A 16,821-nucleotide genomic window follows, 5' to 3' on the forward strand; every position below is an offset into this window, starting at 1 on the left:
CCCGCCTTTGTCCCCGCCTTTCTCAGCTCTCCCTCTCAATTCCCCCCTCCCCGCACGATGCCCCGGGCACAGCCGCGCACCCCCGCAGCGCTCCGCGCGTCCCCGCCCCGGGCACCCCGCGCCCCTCCCACCGCCCCGCAGCCCGCGGGGTCCCGGCGTCCCCGCTCCGGCCGCGCATTCCCCCACTGCCTCCGCGCGTCTCCTCCTTCTCCTCCTTCTTTTCCTCCTCCTCCTCGGTCCGCACACCCGTACCCCGGCACAGCCCTGCCCTGCTCTGCCCACAGGCAGCCGAGCACAGGTAAGCACCGGGGGGGCCGCTCCGCTGTGCCGCTTTCCCTTTGCTTCTTAGGTACGGGTGCACTTTCACTGGGAGAAGACAAAGGCTGCGGGGATCCCGGCTCCGCCGGCTCCGGGGAGCGGTGGGGATGGGGGCAGCGTGGTCCCCGAGCCGCCCCCGCTGTCACCGTGCTGGCGGAGCCCCGCTCTGCGGCTCCCCCGAGTCCGGGCTGTGTCGGGCGGTGCTGAGCCCTGCCGGGCGGCTCTTCCCCTCTCGGCTCCGGACAGAGGCGCGGTTCCCCTCGCTGGGAGCCGCTGAGCGCCCGCACCGCTGCGCGAAGTGGCCGAAGGGCGAAGGGAGCTGTTCCCTCCGTGGCATTGTGTGTTCGCGTTCCCCCGAGTGCCCGCGGGTCGTCCTCTGCGTTTCTTGCTTTGCTAAAAGTGAGATCTTGGTTGTGAATTAAATCAATTTGGCATCGGTTAACGGCTCGTTGCGGCCGGCAATTCATCATGTGGGGTTTAGGTGACGTTTAGCCGATTCACACCTGGAGCCGTCCGTCAGCCCCAGTGGAAACGGTTCTGTGTTTCCATCTCCTGTCCTTTGCAGAAGGAGACGTTCGTCCCACGCGTTCGGGTTCAGAGTGAGAATGACAGAGAGGAGGAAGGCAGAGAGCGCAGCCCAGCGCTGTGCTGCTCGGGGACACATCGCGGTGGGGACGGGGCCAAATCTCAGAATCACGGACTCATTCGGGCTGGAAAAAAGCTCTAAGATCAACTCCAACCCCAGCCCATCCACGCTGTGCCCTTTCCTTGAACACCTCCCACGGCGGTGACCCCACACCTCCCCGTGTCAGTGCCTCTCCGCGTGCCCCTCTTTCCCCGTCCCACCGGCGGTGCTTTCCTCTGGCTGAGAGATGAGCTCTGCTATTGATCGCGTTTCATTTGTCACCGGGCATTGTGAGGGAAGCCGGAGAGTCCTCTCCGCTGCGCTGACAGCAAGCGACTATATCTCAGATGCTAATCTCAGACTCATTGCTATTTTAATCTCATTATCGGGCAGGGGAGGCTCTGTTTGATAGCGGGTCGCCTGTGATGGTTGTGTCAGCCGCTCCGAGAGGTCCCGGAGGGGAGCAGAGCAGAGGGTACTGCATATTCATTCATTCCACTTCAAAACAGCGGCTCTGTCCCCTGGGCTGCACTCCCTGCTCCAAGGGATGCACTCTGTGGGTAGGCACCAGGGAAGCGGGGCACAGCTGGGATCACCTGGGCAGCAAACCCCAGTCCCAGCCCTTAACTAATGGGGAATGAGGGACATTTGGGGTGAATGCACTTGCTGAATGCAGGATGCCACAGGGAGGTGTTTTGTGGAGGTACCTACAGCTGCTGAACCCTCTCCAAGCTTCAGTCTGTGTCCTGTTTTGTGTTTAAGCTGGATGGGGCTCTGAGCACTGCTGGAGCTGTGGGTGTCTCTGTTCATTGCAGGGGATTGGACCTTTAAGGCTCCCTTCCAACCCAAACCATTCTATTATTTTTGTGCTGCCATTTGCAATCAGTGCACGAAGCAAACGTGACTGTGGTCCTCCCAACAGCAGAGAGCTGTTTGGTGATGGCAGAAAGAGAAAGCAACAAGCAAAAGAAACAGGTGTTTCAAAGGGTGGTGGTGGTGGTGGGATTCGCCCAGCCTGAATATCTGCAGAAGGAACACATCTCCCAGTCAGGATGGATGAAGAAGATACGAAGTCAGATGAATGTGAGAGGTAGGTTGGGAGGAGAGGTGACAATGGATGCAGGCAACCTGCAAAGGGAGGACAACTTTGACCCAAAAGAGCTGCAGACTTGGCTGCTCTGTCATCCCTTTATAAAGTTATCCTTTATAAGGTGAGTGTGCAAGAAATGTGGGAGATGAAGAAAGTGATATTATGTGTGCCTAGGGGAAAAAGGGTGCATTTCAAATTTCCCATCTGCTTTTCGAGACCCTGGAAAGCTGGGGGGACCCCTTTGAAATGGGAGGGTCTTCTCTTGGCAGATTGTGTATGAAGCTTCCCAGCATTTGCCTCCAGAAACAGAAAACCAGATGGAATGAGACCCAGCAGGGAAGGGAAATCTCATTTATCTGTACAATGCCATCCTCCTGGCTCCAGCCAGCTCTCTGCACGTCGGCTACCATGGAACCTACCCTGACCATTCTGCTCCAGGCCTTCCCAAGCCAATCCATCACCCAATGGCTCCTTATTTGCAGGGAGCTTGGCACACAAAGCTGGGTTTATTGTCCATCACCTGTGCCACACATGCACATACACACAGCACTCGTGTAGATGAGCACACACTTTGTCTGTTGCTGCAGCCTGGGGTTGTCTGGAGTCCAGGAAATCTTTATGCACTGCTGCCAAATCTGAGCTTATCAGAGCCAAGGAGAAGTGTGTCCCAGATTACATGCTTGAGTATGGCTTGGTTCAGCTTTTGAGCATAAAAACTGCATCATCTGTGGTCTGGAGTGATGAAAGAACTTGATATTCTGCATTTCTGGATTGAAGTGTTCTGTTCCTCTCTGCTGTGTCATGAAGAACACATGGATGACAACTTAAAGCCAAGGCTATCTTGGCATGGCTTTGTATCGTGGCTTCAGTCAGATGTATGAATGAACGTATGCCATGAATGAACCAATGCAGCAGTGGCAGCATTAGAGCCTTTTTTTCCACACCAGGGTGACAGAGCTGCATTTACAGAGAGAAAAAAACATCAGTTTCTGTGTACCCATTCAGTCCACGTCTGCCTTGCAGGATTACAAGCTGAGAGCAGAGCAATAGTAATAATATCTGTGAGTCCAGAGAAAGAGACTGCCCAGGGGAAGTTCCCCAAGATGCCAAACAACATAATTTCTCTTACAGAGTTCTGACCATCCGCTGCTAACTCAAAATAGATCAGAAGTGTTGGCTGAGAGACAGCTCTGCAACTCATTCGTCAGCCCTGAGCCCGCACCCCAGGTAGCTCCAAGGCCTTATCTTTGCTTTACACATTTTCACATCAATAGGCAGATTTGCTACTTTGAGAAGTAGGTGGCTGATAATCCCGGGGGTGCACAAAGGAAGCACAAAGTGTTGGCTGAAGTAATGAGGACACAGATCTGCTGTTAGGGAGAGTTGCAGGAGCAGCCAGCTTGGTGTGTTTCCTTTATTGAAGTACCATCCTTTGAAGAGGATCAATTTTGGACTTGATACAACATACACGTTTATTTCTGACATAGGAAATTCTGCCCTGGGTAAAACATCTTTTGCAGAACAGGTGCATCAACAGTGAGAACACTACTGTGCTCTGCATCCCCACGCCCTGGGCTGGCTGCTCTTGTGGAGTGGGGTCCTGAGAGGCACTCGGATGCTGAGGAACAGCATCACAGCATCGAGCTGTTCTTTGGCTCCTGCTGGAAAGCAGAACTGTGGCTAATGTGTCTGCCAGGTTTGTTATCAGAGGGCTGCTGTCTGTGAGTGAGACTTAAGGCGCTGCCTTCCATTCTCTTTGCACTTTTTCTCTCCTCCTGCTGTTTTGCCTATAGATGAAAAGGTAAGATGCTGTCTGCAGCTCTGGGTTGTTCTGTGATGCCTTGATCCAGCTGGTCTGTGCCGGTTCTTACAGAGAAAATCCCTCAAAAAGGCTGTGGATGCAGTGTTTAGATTTTGCTTGGCTGCTATTTGTTACATTGGTGAGAAGCAGGAACTTGAGGTGCTTTGACAATATATTTAGCTGTCAGTCTGGTTTTCCTTTGTCCCAGCTAGCTGTCAATAAAATGCTATTCCATAGCACTACGCCTGCATGAAATGAGCAGCCCGGCACCTTCCGGATCAGCCCACACTTCACACTTTGTTGGCTTTGTGGCCAGTGGAAAGACCTGATTTTCATACCCCACATGGATGGAAAGCCCTCTGTGCTGCCTGCTTCTCTCCAGAGGAGATACAGACCGAAACTTTGCTCCCAGTCTCTAAACAATAGCAGAGATGCATCTTGCAAAGGCAGAATCTGCTGATGCGTGGTTGAGCAGACTTACGTGCTCCCCTTCACAGGTGACATGGAGCAGCAGAGCACCTGGAGGAAGGAGCACAAGCCATTGCAATTAGGCAACAGAGTGAATCACTTGGTGAACAGAACAATGGCTATTAGTGGCAACCGAGGCCTGGTGTTGAGGAGAGGTTGGTGGAGGGGGAGCTGCCCAGATTGAGAGGGACAGTCCAAGAAAGCTACCCAAAAGTTTTCTGTTAGAAAGGGCAGGGAAAGAACTAAATTAGAGAAGTCTCTAACCGGTGCAATGTCCCAAAGCCACATCTCATAACACAAACACAGGGATGAAAAAAGACCCATGAAAATCCTCCACAGAAGCAGAATGGACGAGAATGCTCTGCAGCCCCTTACTGAGAGTTTTGGTCTCAGTGTTCTTTGGACTTAGATTGCCCTCCCTGTGCAGGTGTCACCTGGTGGGGCAAGGTGAAGTGACTTTGCAGGCTCAGGGAGAGCAGTGGGATGAGCCATAGGGCATTCAGGTTGCCTTCCTGCCCCTTGACCAGCATCTCCTGCTCTACTGACAGCAGCAGATTTGTTTTTCTGCTACACTGCAGAGATGCAGCCCAAACCGTTCTGTGTTTTCTCTTTCCTTGCCCACGTTCAGGCAGTGTGTGCGTCCACACCTTGAGCTGCTCAGGGCTCTTGCTGTTGCTGGTCCTGCGAAGCCACCATCTGCCTCCGGTTCTGTTCGTCTTGACATCTTCATTGCAAGGAAACCAGCTGTGTTGGGGGCCGCTGCCAGGCAGGCTGAGGATGCCAACGTGGCAGCCGAGTGCCCCAGCCGACAGCTGGTGCTGTGCAGCCCTCAGATGGCAGGCAGTGAGTGGGAGGGCTGGGGGCTGCTCAGCCATCAAAGGGAAGTGTCCTGCTGATTGATGGCCCTCATTTGCACATGAAACTGGGACCTCTTATCCCTGCAGGCCCAGCACGTGGGTCTCAGCTGCTGTAAGCCTGGCTGGCACAGGAGATAACCAAGGAGGGAAAACTCTCCTCCAACTCATTTTGGATGACATCTGGACATCTCAAGTGTCTGAGTTGAATTTTGGTCGCCTTTACGGTTCCTAGAAGTTGGTTGCTTCATTTGTGTTGTCGCTCTTGGTTTTAATTGCAGGTGACACAGAGACCCCAAGATTATGGCAGCTTCTTCCACCTTCTTCCCTCCGTCTCTTTTCCTGTGTGTGCTGCTTCTTTCTGACATGACCTTTGCCATCTCCCTGGACACTGACATGAAGCTCAAAAATGAGAACAACAACCACCTTCAAAACCAAGAGACGTGGCCTCAGCATCCCAGGAGTGGGCACCAGCACAAGCATGGCTTGGCCAAGAAAGGGAGGGTCCTTGCCCTGCCTGTTAGAGGGCAATCAGCTGGGGAAGAGGCTTTCCGAGTGGGCAGCGGAGCTCCAGCCATGGAGGAGCTGGTGCCACTTGGCCAGCCAGCAGCACTGAAACAGGATAAAGATAAGGATGTGTTCCTGGGCTTTGAGCTCCCAGAGAATCAGTCCCCTGGGTCTGAGAGAGGAAAGAAGCAGAACCGAGAGCAGAGACGGCACAGCCGCAGGGACAGGCTGAAACACCACAGAGGTATTGAAGGGACCAAGGGGAAATGGTGTCAGACTAAAAGATTGGGGAATTAGATTCGATAGAAGGAAGAAGTTTTTTGCAATAAGGGCAGTGAGTCACTGCACAGACTGCTCAGAGAGGTGGTGCAGGCACCCAAGGTCAGGGAATGGGGCTCTGAGCACTGATGTGGGTGTCCCTGCTCAGTGCAGGGCTTGGACCTGATGGCCTTGAGGGTCCCTTCCAACTCCAACCATTCTATGATTTGAGCTTCAAGGGAAGCCGACGCTGTTGACTCACTTGTAATGAGGGCAAGAAGATGTAGCTGTGGTTGAGCCACATGAGTGTGTGGAGAGCATGGGGTGTGTGCCTGCTCTGGGGAGAAATCTGCCAAACAAAAGAGGCACAAGAAAAAAGGCAACTCCAGAACTGGAGGTTTATACTGCTGGCTGCAATTTTCTGAAAATGACCTTGTTTGCCTTATAGGGGAGAGCTCTGGAAGTCCCTAGGACTAGAGGGGTTGGTTTGGGGTGGCCTGCTTTGTTGTTGCTTTTTTTTTTTTTAAAGCAAAAAGTTCAATTTAGGATGAAAAAAGACAAAGCCATGCTCAATCTCTCCACTGACTTCAAAACATGACAAGAACTGGAAATAATAATTTAAAAAGTCTACTTAGCTTGAAGATCAGTTTCTTCTCATCACAACTTGTATTCTTCTAAGTTTATGGCAAACTATGACAAATCTAGCTTTTTCACATGTGAGATTGCACTAATTACGTTACAGCATTGTTAGAAATGTTGCTAAAAGTTTTTGACTGGGACTGCTTCCCAGTCAGGTCAGCTTGTGGGTGTCTCTGCAGTACGGTGTCCTCACAGCAGTAAATCTTTAGTGCTCTTAAAGCCAGGCAGTCTGTGCCCATCTGCACCATTTGACAAGTTGGGTGTCAGTCTCCCTGCCTTCCAGCTATCACTCCTCCCTGCATCAGTAAGAAGAGCTCTGTTGTTTTCTCAGGGGACTGACTGAACAACTCACATTAAGCAATATAGAAAGAGCGTGCAACAAAGCTGGCTTGAAGCCTTAATTGCAGACTGCAAAACAGGCCTGCTACCTTTGGCTTAACCTAAGGTCTACAATGAAATTAATTCTTTGCAAAAGCATGGATCAAGCTGTGAAGTTTTTTCATTTCAAGTTAGGGAGGTTCTGACTTGAGCTAAATAGGAATTACCCACCCTTAAAATGAAGTAGGGATGTGTTTTAAGAATTTGCAGCAGCTTTAAAAATGGTTTAAGGGATGCATTTTGTATTCCCAAGACCAGCCAACAAGGGTTATTCCCAAAAGAATTGGCTTGCTACACCTACAGCTTCAAGAAATCTTGGAGATTTGCATCTTCTTTAGGAAGAAATCCACTGATTCTTAAGCATGAGAAATACAGAACTGCACCTTCTTGAACACACACTTGACTTCAGTGTGTAAGAATCAAGGTGCAGATAGTTTGGGACTGATTGACACCAGTCTCAACAGCAGCTCAGGGTGGTAGAAAACAAGGCAGTGGCTGGATGGAAGCAAAGATTCCTTTAATTCACATTTTTCCATGGCATGCAGAGAGGAAAGGGATGACAAAGCTCATGCTGTGTACCTGTTGTCCTCTGCAGGGAAGACTGCTGTTGGGCCAAGCTCCCTGTACAAGAAACCTGAAAGTTTCGAGCAACAGTTTCAAAACCTCCAAGCAGAGGAAGCAACCAGCCCGACCCCCACCGTGCTTCCCTTCACTGCACTGGATCTGATTGTTTCCACAGAAGAGCCTCCTGTTCTTCCAGCCACGTCGCCGCGGTCACAGGTAAAGAGACCACTGGTAACTGCACTGTACCTCTGATACAGACAGCAATCTCCTGCAGCTAAGGTCCAGTTTCTTCTTTTTCAGTTAGAGGTAAGTGCTTGCCTACCACCAAAGCCCTTCCTCAGAAGCAGCTCTCTATCTTGGAGACAACCCAAAAGCTGCTCCTTTAGTCCCTTCTCTTCCCTGCCCTCCTTCTCCCTTAGCTAGCCATCTCCATTCGGTTTCAAGGAGCAGAGATGCAGTAACAGCCCTTGGCTGGAGAGGCAGCATGTTCTAATGCTCCTTGCTGGCCTTCCTGCCCCTCAAAGAAGCAGTGAAAGCTTCCCTCTTGATTTCAGCTGGGACAAAAGAAAGGTTTTCCATTCTAAACATGAGATGCTAAGAACCCCAGTGGACAAGGTGGGGGTGTGTGTGGGGGGGATTTGTAAAGCCTTAAGGTCTGAAAGTGTGAGGAAAATTGACAAATGCTTCAGTGTCACTACAGAAGTATAATCCACTGTCTCTTTGGTATCTTGTGGTTCGCAGGCCCGCCTCAGGCAAGATGGGGATGTGATGCCCACCCTAGATATGGCACTCTTTGACTGGACAGATTATGAGGACCTCAAACCAGAAATGTGGCCGTCAGCTAAAAAGAAAGGTGCTAAACTCATACTGTTGAGCTCCCCATCCTCTTTCCTAAAAGTCATCCTGTAAGTCTTGGCCTATGGTTAGTGTTGGCAGATGTGCTGAGGAATAAGAGGCCATTGTACTGGGGAAAGAGAGAAAAAGCTGATTGTATTTATGCTCTGTTTCAACACACTGCTCATTTTGGGAGGATAGTTTGAGAGCAAAGGAAAAATGATTAGGTGGAGGGTTGAGAAGTAGAGAGGAGACTGAACTATAAGGGTTCAGAACTCAAACTCCTGAAGTTTGATGCTTTTTTTCACTTTAGTCTCCAAAATATAAACTGTAGTGTGATATTTTCTACCAACATCAATTCTTTTCCATAGAGAAACGCCGCAGTAAGAGCTCCAGTGGTGGAAATGAAACTTCATCAGCAGAAGGGGAGCCGTGTGACCACCACCTTGACTGCCTCCCAGGTCAGGATCAGCCTGATAACCAATGTCACGTTTGTAGAAATGGCTGAAGACCAGCCCAAATTCCACTATAAGTATCCTAATTTTAATGCTGTTCAATAATGGTGTGCAGAGGGCAGTTCAAAGATAATATCCTTAACACTGAGCTGTCGCAGTTCTAGCAGGGGATAAATCAGCCATGCTCACCCATGCTTTTATGTTGCAGGCTCTTGCTGTGACTTGCGTGAGCACCTCTGCAAACCACACAATCGAGGCCTCAACAACAAATGTTATGATGACTGTATGTGCACAGAAGGTGAGCAGCTCCTCGCTCCCCTGTTTCCTGCTGTCTTAGTAGTTGGCTGAGTTGACTAGGCACAGTGTAGACCTTTCCTTGACACCGACTCGCAATGTGACCAATGAGTCATCTAGGATATCTTGTTTTCTCTCTTGATATCTATCTAACAGAAGCAGCCACTGAAAATAAACGATTCAATGATGTTTTGAAATCCCACACACTATGACACTGTATTACTACCCTTGCTTCACATTACTTTATGCCTCGTATGGCTTTTCTGAGTTAATTTCAAATGAATATGTAGCAATTCAGTAGGTGTGGGCAGGACACAGACTTCTGTTTCTTAAAACTATTTCTGGAGAATCTACAACAGCCTCAATAGGCAGTTACATTATGAAGATGTTGAAAAGCACTCTTCCAGTCTGAACGCGTTCAGGATCAGCTCCAGGCACTGGGTCTTGTCTGCCAGAACAAAACTGCCTGCCAGGTTGGGTGACCTGTGTTTAAGGACTCTGGTGACTCTGACCAGGTCATACACCTACTGCACCCAGTTAACTGAGTGCTTCCCTGGATTTGTAATGTTAAATGATAGCTCTCACCTTGGGTGTGTCATGGAATACTTGAAGGCCTTCATCAGTGAGGATGTTGAGATAGATTAACCCAGAAAAAAGTCTTTCTGCAAGCCTAATGAACACTGCCTCCAGCCCTGCTTTATGTTTAAGCTAGTTGTGTGTTGTTGCCAAATGTGCATCCTCTAAAGAGATCCCCAGAGATATAGGGTCCAGATAAGATGTTTAGATAAGAACAGAGCTCTGATCTTGCGTGCTCTCTTCCTGGGAGGCCTAACTGCCCTGGGGGGGGCTGGTAATGAGGGACAGAAACTCAGCTTCAAGGTAGGCCTGGTCTCAACATAGCCCAGGGACACGCACTCCAAAATGCTGCTCAGTGACCTGTGACATTGGATGGGTCTCCTGTGTACAAGTAGTCAAGGACAGCTTATGGGCTGTCTCATTATTGCAGCCATAAATCCTCAGCCTCCCCCACTCTGGGGGTGCTGGCACTGTTGCTATCTGTTGTCTGCTCTGGAAGTAAAAAGATTTTCAGTTTCGAGAACGATCAAGTCAGTTCTTGCCAAGAACTGCTATAACCAGATCCTGGACTACTGAAAATCAAGACTTTCATGTGCATTGCTTGCATGTAGGCTTTCCTCCATCTGGCCCACCTGCCTCAGTTGGAACAAAGTCAGACAGAAGAATCCTAGAATGGCTTAAGTTGGAGGGAACCTTAAAGACCATAGAGCTCCAACCCCTGCTGTGGGCTGATTGCCCCCCACCAGCTCAGGCTATCCAGGCCCTATCTAACCTGGCCTTGGGCATCTCCAGAGATGGGACAAGTGCCTCTGGGATAGGCATGACAAGGTAAATCAGTACCAGAAATCAATGAGTTAACCTGACCAGAGGCTTCCATTGCCTTTTCCTGCCATAGGAGACCTTGCACTGAAGGGTTTTTTAACAAATAAAATATTTTTTTTTTTCTTTTCTGCCTCTAAGTATTCATCAGTGCTATCTCTAATAGCTTCCTTTAGACCCTGCATTTCTAGCATCCAAAATAAAGTGAAGGAGATGAGCAGTGAGCTTTGGATCACACCTCCCAGTAATAGCACTTCAGTCTCTTCCCTCCTCTCTTGAAGCTTCAGAGAAACAAATAGCAAGGGGAGCTCCCCAGCCATCGGTGCTGCACATTATGTCTGTAGTAATTTCCCGATGGAGAGATCACTTAGACAGTAATGGGAAGTAATAGGGGGAAACCAAGCAGGGCTTCCATAAAATCACTGGAAACAATTGGGATAATTCATTGGTATTTCAAAAAGCCAATGAAGCTTTCTGCCAGAGCCAATGAATCCCAGACCAGAACAGTGAGCCAAGCAGAATAGCAGAGCCCAGAAAGCAATGTGCCCTGCCCACATGAGGCATTTGTCTGCCACCTCCTTTGACACAGCCCAGGCTTCCCACCTGGGGGGAACTGGCCCCACTGCTGCAGGTTCTGTCATGAGCTGAAGCTGGGAGCTGTGTTCAGCATTACTGCTTTAATGAGGCCTTACCCTCTCACCATGCCTGCTGTTTGCTGTTGTTTTTTTACAGGGCTACGCTGTTATGCCAAATTCCACCGGAACCGAAGAGTGACCCGAAGGAAAGGGCGCTGTGTGGAGCCTGAGTCGGTCAATGGAGAGCAGGGATCATTCATTAATGTTTAGGAGGGTGGGACTTTATCTCCTCCCTGGATGGTCAGTAGCTGGAGTCAAACTGCCTACACCTAGCAGTGAGGATTAGAGAAAAAGTCAAGTGAATGATTGAAGCTGCAGGCCAGGCTACAATAGAACTGAGGCTGGTGTTAAGTCTAGAGTGGTCTCAGCCTTTTCCACACCAGGACTGCATTCCTCCTCCCTTCCCTCAGCACATTCCTGTCCTCTGGGTCCCCCTCTCCCAGTTAGTTGGAGATGATCGTGATTGCCAGTCTGATGGCAAGATAGGAAAGATGCTTCAGGTCAGGAGGCACAGGAGCTTAAGCTTTCCCTCTCAACAGTTGCTTGAGAAGAACGGCAGACACTCCTTAGAGATCAGAGGTTCTTAGAGAATTGGAAGCTTATCGGGAGACAAAGAAGGGAGACAAAGATGATAGCAGAAACTGCCCGGGTGAGGAGGGACCCCCTGACAGAGTTCTCCTTCCCCCCTTTGTTTACTGCTACAGACTGATATTCCCCAGCAGTTACATGCTACCACTTCCTACCTGTCTTCTTTGAGAGCATTCACTCCCACTCCTTCCCTTCTCTTCTGCTCCCACAGAATGACCTGGTTTCTGCAAGGATGTGGCAAGACATCCCTACCTGCAGCTCTCACTCATTAGTTATCCTGCCAAGTCTGTTATTTTTAATGATTATTTTTAGGAGCTTTCTGGGGAAGTGATAGTTTTCCTAGTGAGCCAAAAACAAGGTTTTTGGTAACAGGACATAGGGACAGGCTGTTCCACTGTAGTGAATCCTGTGACATGTTGCATGTGTGTTTCCACGATGTGTAAATAAAGCTGTGATAGATACCCTTTGTGGAGCCCTTCTGCTTCTTCAGCTGCACCTGAGGATGGGGCAGGAGCCAGGAGGGCTCAGAGGAGTAGAAACAGTAATCCTGGTGCTTTGGGCAGAATCCTCTTTACACTGCTTCCCTAAACCCTACTGTGTTCCATTAGGACAGGCAAATCTCCATTTTGCACTGTTTCTGTCATAGTGTCACATTGTGTTCTCACTCAGGTGCTTCTTGGCATAGTGGTTTGTGCCTCTGATACAATGGCTGCCCAGTCATGATTACAGAGATACGTTGTGAATTCAATAGTAGTTCTGACCCACATGCACCTGTATTGCTGGGAGATGCACAGAGCAATTTGGAAAGGAGGGTTTAGGCAAAGCCTGACGCTCATCTGGCCAGAGCTATTTTGATTTCTAATTACAGCACGACAATCTCAGCCCAAAAATTTGGAGTAAGGAATGGTGGCTTGGCTACAGCTCTATGCTGTGACAGCAGGGATGCAGTTTGTTAACCCAGAGAGAGAAATGCAGCCCCTCCCTCAGCACAGATGCAGAACAGTAGGTGGTACTGCCAGTGCTATTGTCAGTGAAAGCATAAATGGAAAAAGGCTTTAATTGATCACAGTCAATTGCAGAGCTTTCAAATCCTGGTCTGTGTGATAGCAATAAGAACCACATGCACAGTCTTTTATCAAAGCCAAGTTTTGATATTGCGGTGCTTTCTGATATTGGAGCTGAGGTCTGTTTGGAACAGTGCAATTAAAAGAAAGCTGGAAATTTGGCAGGGATCTTTGTCCTTGGTGATGCAGGTATTCATTGCCCCATATCCTTCTAGGATTCTGGGCAGTGTTTTGAACAAGACTTTGTTGCAATAAAGGCAAGTGTGAATTTTAAGCCAGAGGTTGTAGACTTCAATAGGGGACCCTTTGCTTTTTCTGCTTCAGGTCCACTGTTAACTCTGAATATAGAGAACAGCTGATTCTTAATTGCTGGGATTAGTTAAATGTCTAAGGACAGTGAAAATTGAGTTAATTATAACGAATTGAGCTACAAGATTATTGGACTGATTGCTCAGATTGGGGTTTCAGTAGGAGAGCTCATGACTGAGACTTGATCTTTCTGAATCAAACTGTGATGCTGCAGAGGAGAAGCAGAAAGGAGCAGCAGACAGGGCAGAGCATGCTGCACTGCCACAGCAGTGTGAGCAGAATCAGGCAACCTGATTTATGTCTCTGCCAGATATATTACTGACTTCACGGCTGCAGTGCAAATGAAAGCTGTTGAGTAAATAATGTGCCAAGATATAGAATGCAGGATCAGCCCATGACATAAAACCCAGGGGCAATGTTTGTGCAAGTCCAACCCACTTCTGAGCGCAGGAAAGCGTTTAAGTGCTGCTCTGCTGGCTCAGCAGCACGACAGCAGTGACAGCAAAAGTACCACCAGGTTACATCTAGCACATTTCCCCTCCCTTCTTTCCTTCCTTCCCTGCATCTCCCAGTTGCAATGCAATCAGTGACAGTTCTGCCTTTGGGGATGTTAGCACTGAATAAGGCAGAGGGAGACAAATGTCAAGCGAGCCTTGTTTTATGTGTTCTTCTCAATGGATTGTTTGAGAAACTCAAATTAAGAATTCACACAAACTCAGCTTCTCTCCCGCCCTGAGAGAGCTTAATCCACAGCTCTTGGAAGATTTTTCTGTTGTCTAGAAAGGACTTTGGGCCAGGCCCAAAAAAAACAACAGCAAGGCTCTGTGGAATCATTTTGAAAAATAATTGCAGTGCATGCATGCAAGTAAGGTGAATGACAAGGTCCTACCCAAACTCCTGCTCTGCAGCTACTGCTTTTAGCAGCCTCACAATGAGCCTGAGGTGTATACATCATTTTAAAGCACTTCTCCAAGGGTGAGAATCATTAGACGTGGAAAAGAGAGGACAGAGTGCTGATTTGACATAATCATCTCAGCAGCTGCCTGCTCTGTGAATGCTGCTGAGTGTGTTAGGGATGTTGCTGGCAGTTGCCAAAATGATGACTGCAAGGGAGACAAGGAGGGGAAGCACAAATTAAAACACTTGGGAATCATTATCTCTCAGGTCTGTAATAGTCCGCATTCATTTTAGCTGGGGGTGTTTTACTGAAACCCTCTCTTCCCCCCCTACTCTGGTAATTACCCTGTTGTCAATCCATGGGGTGTGAAAGTGCTTCAATTTCAAATCCATGCTATACTAAATTGTTCGTGTCTGTGCCAGTCAGACTCTGCTACATAAAGAAAACATTGCTTTCACATATATTCTTTCAATCTGGAGGAACGAGGGCTTTTTTTTTTTTTCTGTGAATGTTCTGAGTATCACATGTTCCCCATAAACTCATTTATGACATGTCCATGTATTTTCTAGAGCATCAGTGAATCTTGAAGAGCAATCCTTCAATTATACAGGAAAATCTCTCGTTGGATTTTAGAAAGGAGTAGCTCTTTTTTGCTGAGATTAGAAAGGAATTTTTAGTTTTATCTGACAATATACCACATTAACCCCCTCCCCTCCCCAAATCATCCTGCCATATGTTTTGCAGTGAGCTTTCTCTCCAGCACTGCAAAATGTCTTCAGTGTCCCCTTCAATCCAAATGATGCTTCTGCTTGCTGATTTCCCCCTGGGATCTAAATGGGAGCTTGCAGAGCCAAAACAACTTCTATATGCCCTTCCTCACTGCTTATTCAGAAAGTCTCTATTGGTGACACATGCATTTGTGCAGAGCTGATGCTTTTATTGCTCTTGGCTCTGCAGGCAGGATGCAACTCAAAGATACCACAGCAGCTGCAGTCATTGGTTATCTTTGGGCTAGACCCCAAGTGAGTGACAAGAAGAGTAGAACTGTGAGCTTGCCTTTATCTCTGTTGGCCAAATAAGGAGAGCAGGAGCAACCATACTAATGCCTACACTTCCCCACTGCTATCACGCTGCCCACCAAAGGTACAGCATCATGAAGATGCAAAGGAAAGCATTTCTGCCTTATTAGCCCCACTTTTATGCTGCCAGGAAGGGAAACAGCTGTGCATTAGGTTTTAACTTGATTTGCACTAGGCATACTACCAAAATCTTTCATGTAAAGCAGCTAATTGTTGGATATTAATTGCAGTGAGCCGAACTCACCTGGACCAGTCTAGTTAAGAAAATCTCTGTATCCTATTTCCAGCCTCTGGAGAAAATCTGCTTCTCCCTGCAGTCTTTAACTTGCTGTTATCTTTCTCACCACGTCTGTGATGCTTTGAGCTATCAGGCCTAAGGAAGGGAACAGAGGCAGCAGCTTACACAGAGAGGCAATTTACAAGGTACAAGCAAAGCAAAGCAGACATAAAAAACAACCAATGTCTAGATCCAATAGGTGTGAGAGATGTGCAAATGCATCATGTCTATCACAGCTCTCATTGTTTTCATATCCATGAGATCATTAAGGCATTTCTAAGTCCCCTGAGTCCATGACATACAAGCCCAGAATATAATAAACAGGGCTGAATTAATTGCACAATACATTGATGAACAAAATGAAGTAAAGCACTTCCATTGTACAAGGGGAAATGAATGCTTTGCATTGAACAGCAGTCACATCAATCCAAATTACAGCTCACACTGCATAAATGATAATGAGACTGCCTGTCTCATTCAGACCAAGTGAGAATGCTGGAAGGAGCAAAGACACCCACATACTGCTGCATCTAAACAGTGCTTACACTTAAACTGGGCTGCAGTGGAAACTGTCATTAAAACAAACCATATTGCTTTGCTAGATGCCTATTCCAGCAGAATGGCACCCCTGTCACAGTTTGTATCCAAACACTGAGCCAGCAATACAGATACTCAGTATCTCTTTACATATTTTCAGATGTCAAATCTTCTCTTTGCCATTGAGGGCAAAATCCAGTCCTTGACATCGCTCGAACAATTAGCATTGATCCCAATTGATACCACTACTTCTGTGAATGGAAGCAGAGCTTCCCTGCAGGACACAGAGATGAAGTCCCAGCTGATGTGACAATGCATGAGTTACATTTCTGGTAAGGTGTCACAATTGAGGATTTTTGGGAGGACATTTTAAAATGTTTTCAACTACACGGCAGGTCAGTTTGCTGCTTCTGCTTCTGCTTAGCAATTTAACGATTGCGTGATTTGGGCATTTAATACTTTGCCTTGGGAGATCTTCAAAAACAGAGCATATTAGCAGCCAGCAGGACTCAGGATGCAGCGAAGGACAGGGCAGATAGAGACTACCCTTTTCAGAAGCAGGTGCACAAATGGCTTTTTCAAGGCCTGTTTGTGGCTTGTTTGAGAATATATGAGTTCAGATCCCTCACCGCAGACAACTCTTGCACATAACCTTGCACTGTGTTTCTTGAACTGGAAATGAGACTGAAGGGTGACTCACACATTTCCACATCCAGCTTCTGCAATGAACTTCTGACTCCTCTCTCTCTCTTAGAGGCCCAAACTTAAAAACAAATTACAAGAAAGCAAATGACCCAGTAAAATGTCATTGTCTGTAAAGTGTCATACTCTGCAGACAGGTCATGCATACATTGGGCAAGGAAGGGGGTCACCCTTATTTCTTGGTTCTGCTATCCCATTGCTGTGCGTGGGGAGAAGACTGCTGTTATGAACAGCAAATGGGATCCTGGGCTC

At 48.1% G+C, this 16,821-nt stretch overlaps 1 protein-coding gene across 1 annotated transcript; it reads left to right on the plus strand.

Annotated features, from left to right (window-relative positions):
• The first annotated feature begins 108 nt into the window (after positions 1 to 108).
• DRAXIN (dorsal inhibitory axon guidance protein) lies at positions 109 to 12,181 on the plus strand. Its single transcript, XM_031613391.2, has 7 exons — positions 109 to 298; positions 5,438 to 5,907; positions 7,534 to 7,718; positions 8,244 to 8,355; positions 8,708 to 8,797; positions 9,000 to 9,089; positions 11,213 to 12,181. Exons 2-7 carry the CDS (start codon positions 5,460 to 5,462, stop codon positions 11,323 to 11,325), a joined length of 1,038 nt encoding a protein of 345 aa, XP_031469251.1. The 5' UTR covers positions 109 to 298; positions 5,438 to 5,459; the 3' UTR covers positions 11,326 to 12,181.
• Positions 12,182 to 16,821: the final 4,640 nt, after the last annotated feature.

This window comes from Phasianus colchicus, chromosome 22 (assembly GCF_987193195.1).
Source record: "Phasianus colchicus chromosome 22, bPhaCol1.hap1.1, whole genome shotgun sequence".
NCBI lineage: Eukaryota > Metazoa > Chordata > Aves > Galliformes > Phasianidae > Phasianus > Phasianus colchicus.

Excerpts from the sequence above, each read along its gene's own strand:
- DRAXIN (XM_031613391.2), top strand. The coding sequence starts at position 5,460 with ATGGCAGCTTCTTCCACCTTCTTCCCTCCGTCTCTTTTCCTGTGTGTG. Across the intron at positions 5,908-7,533 it reads CAGGCTGAAACACCACAGAG|GGAAGACTGCTGTTGGGCCA; the intron begins GTATTGAAGGGA and ends TGTCCTCTGCAG. Across the intron at positions 8,798-8,999 it reads CCACCTTGACTGCCTCCCAG|GCTCTTGCTGTGACTTGCGT; the intron begins GTCAGGATCAGC and ends TTTATGTTGCAG.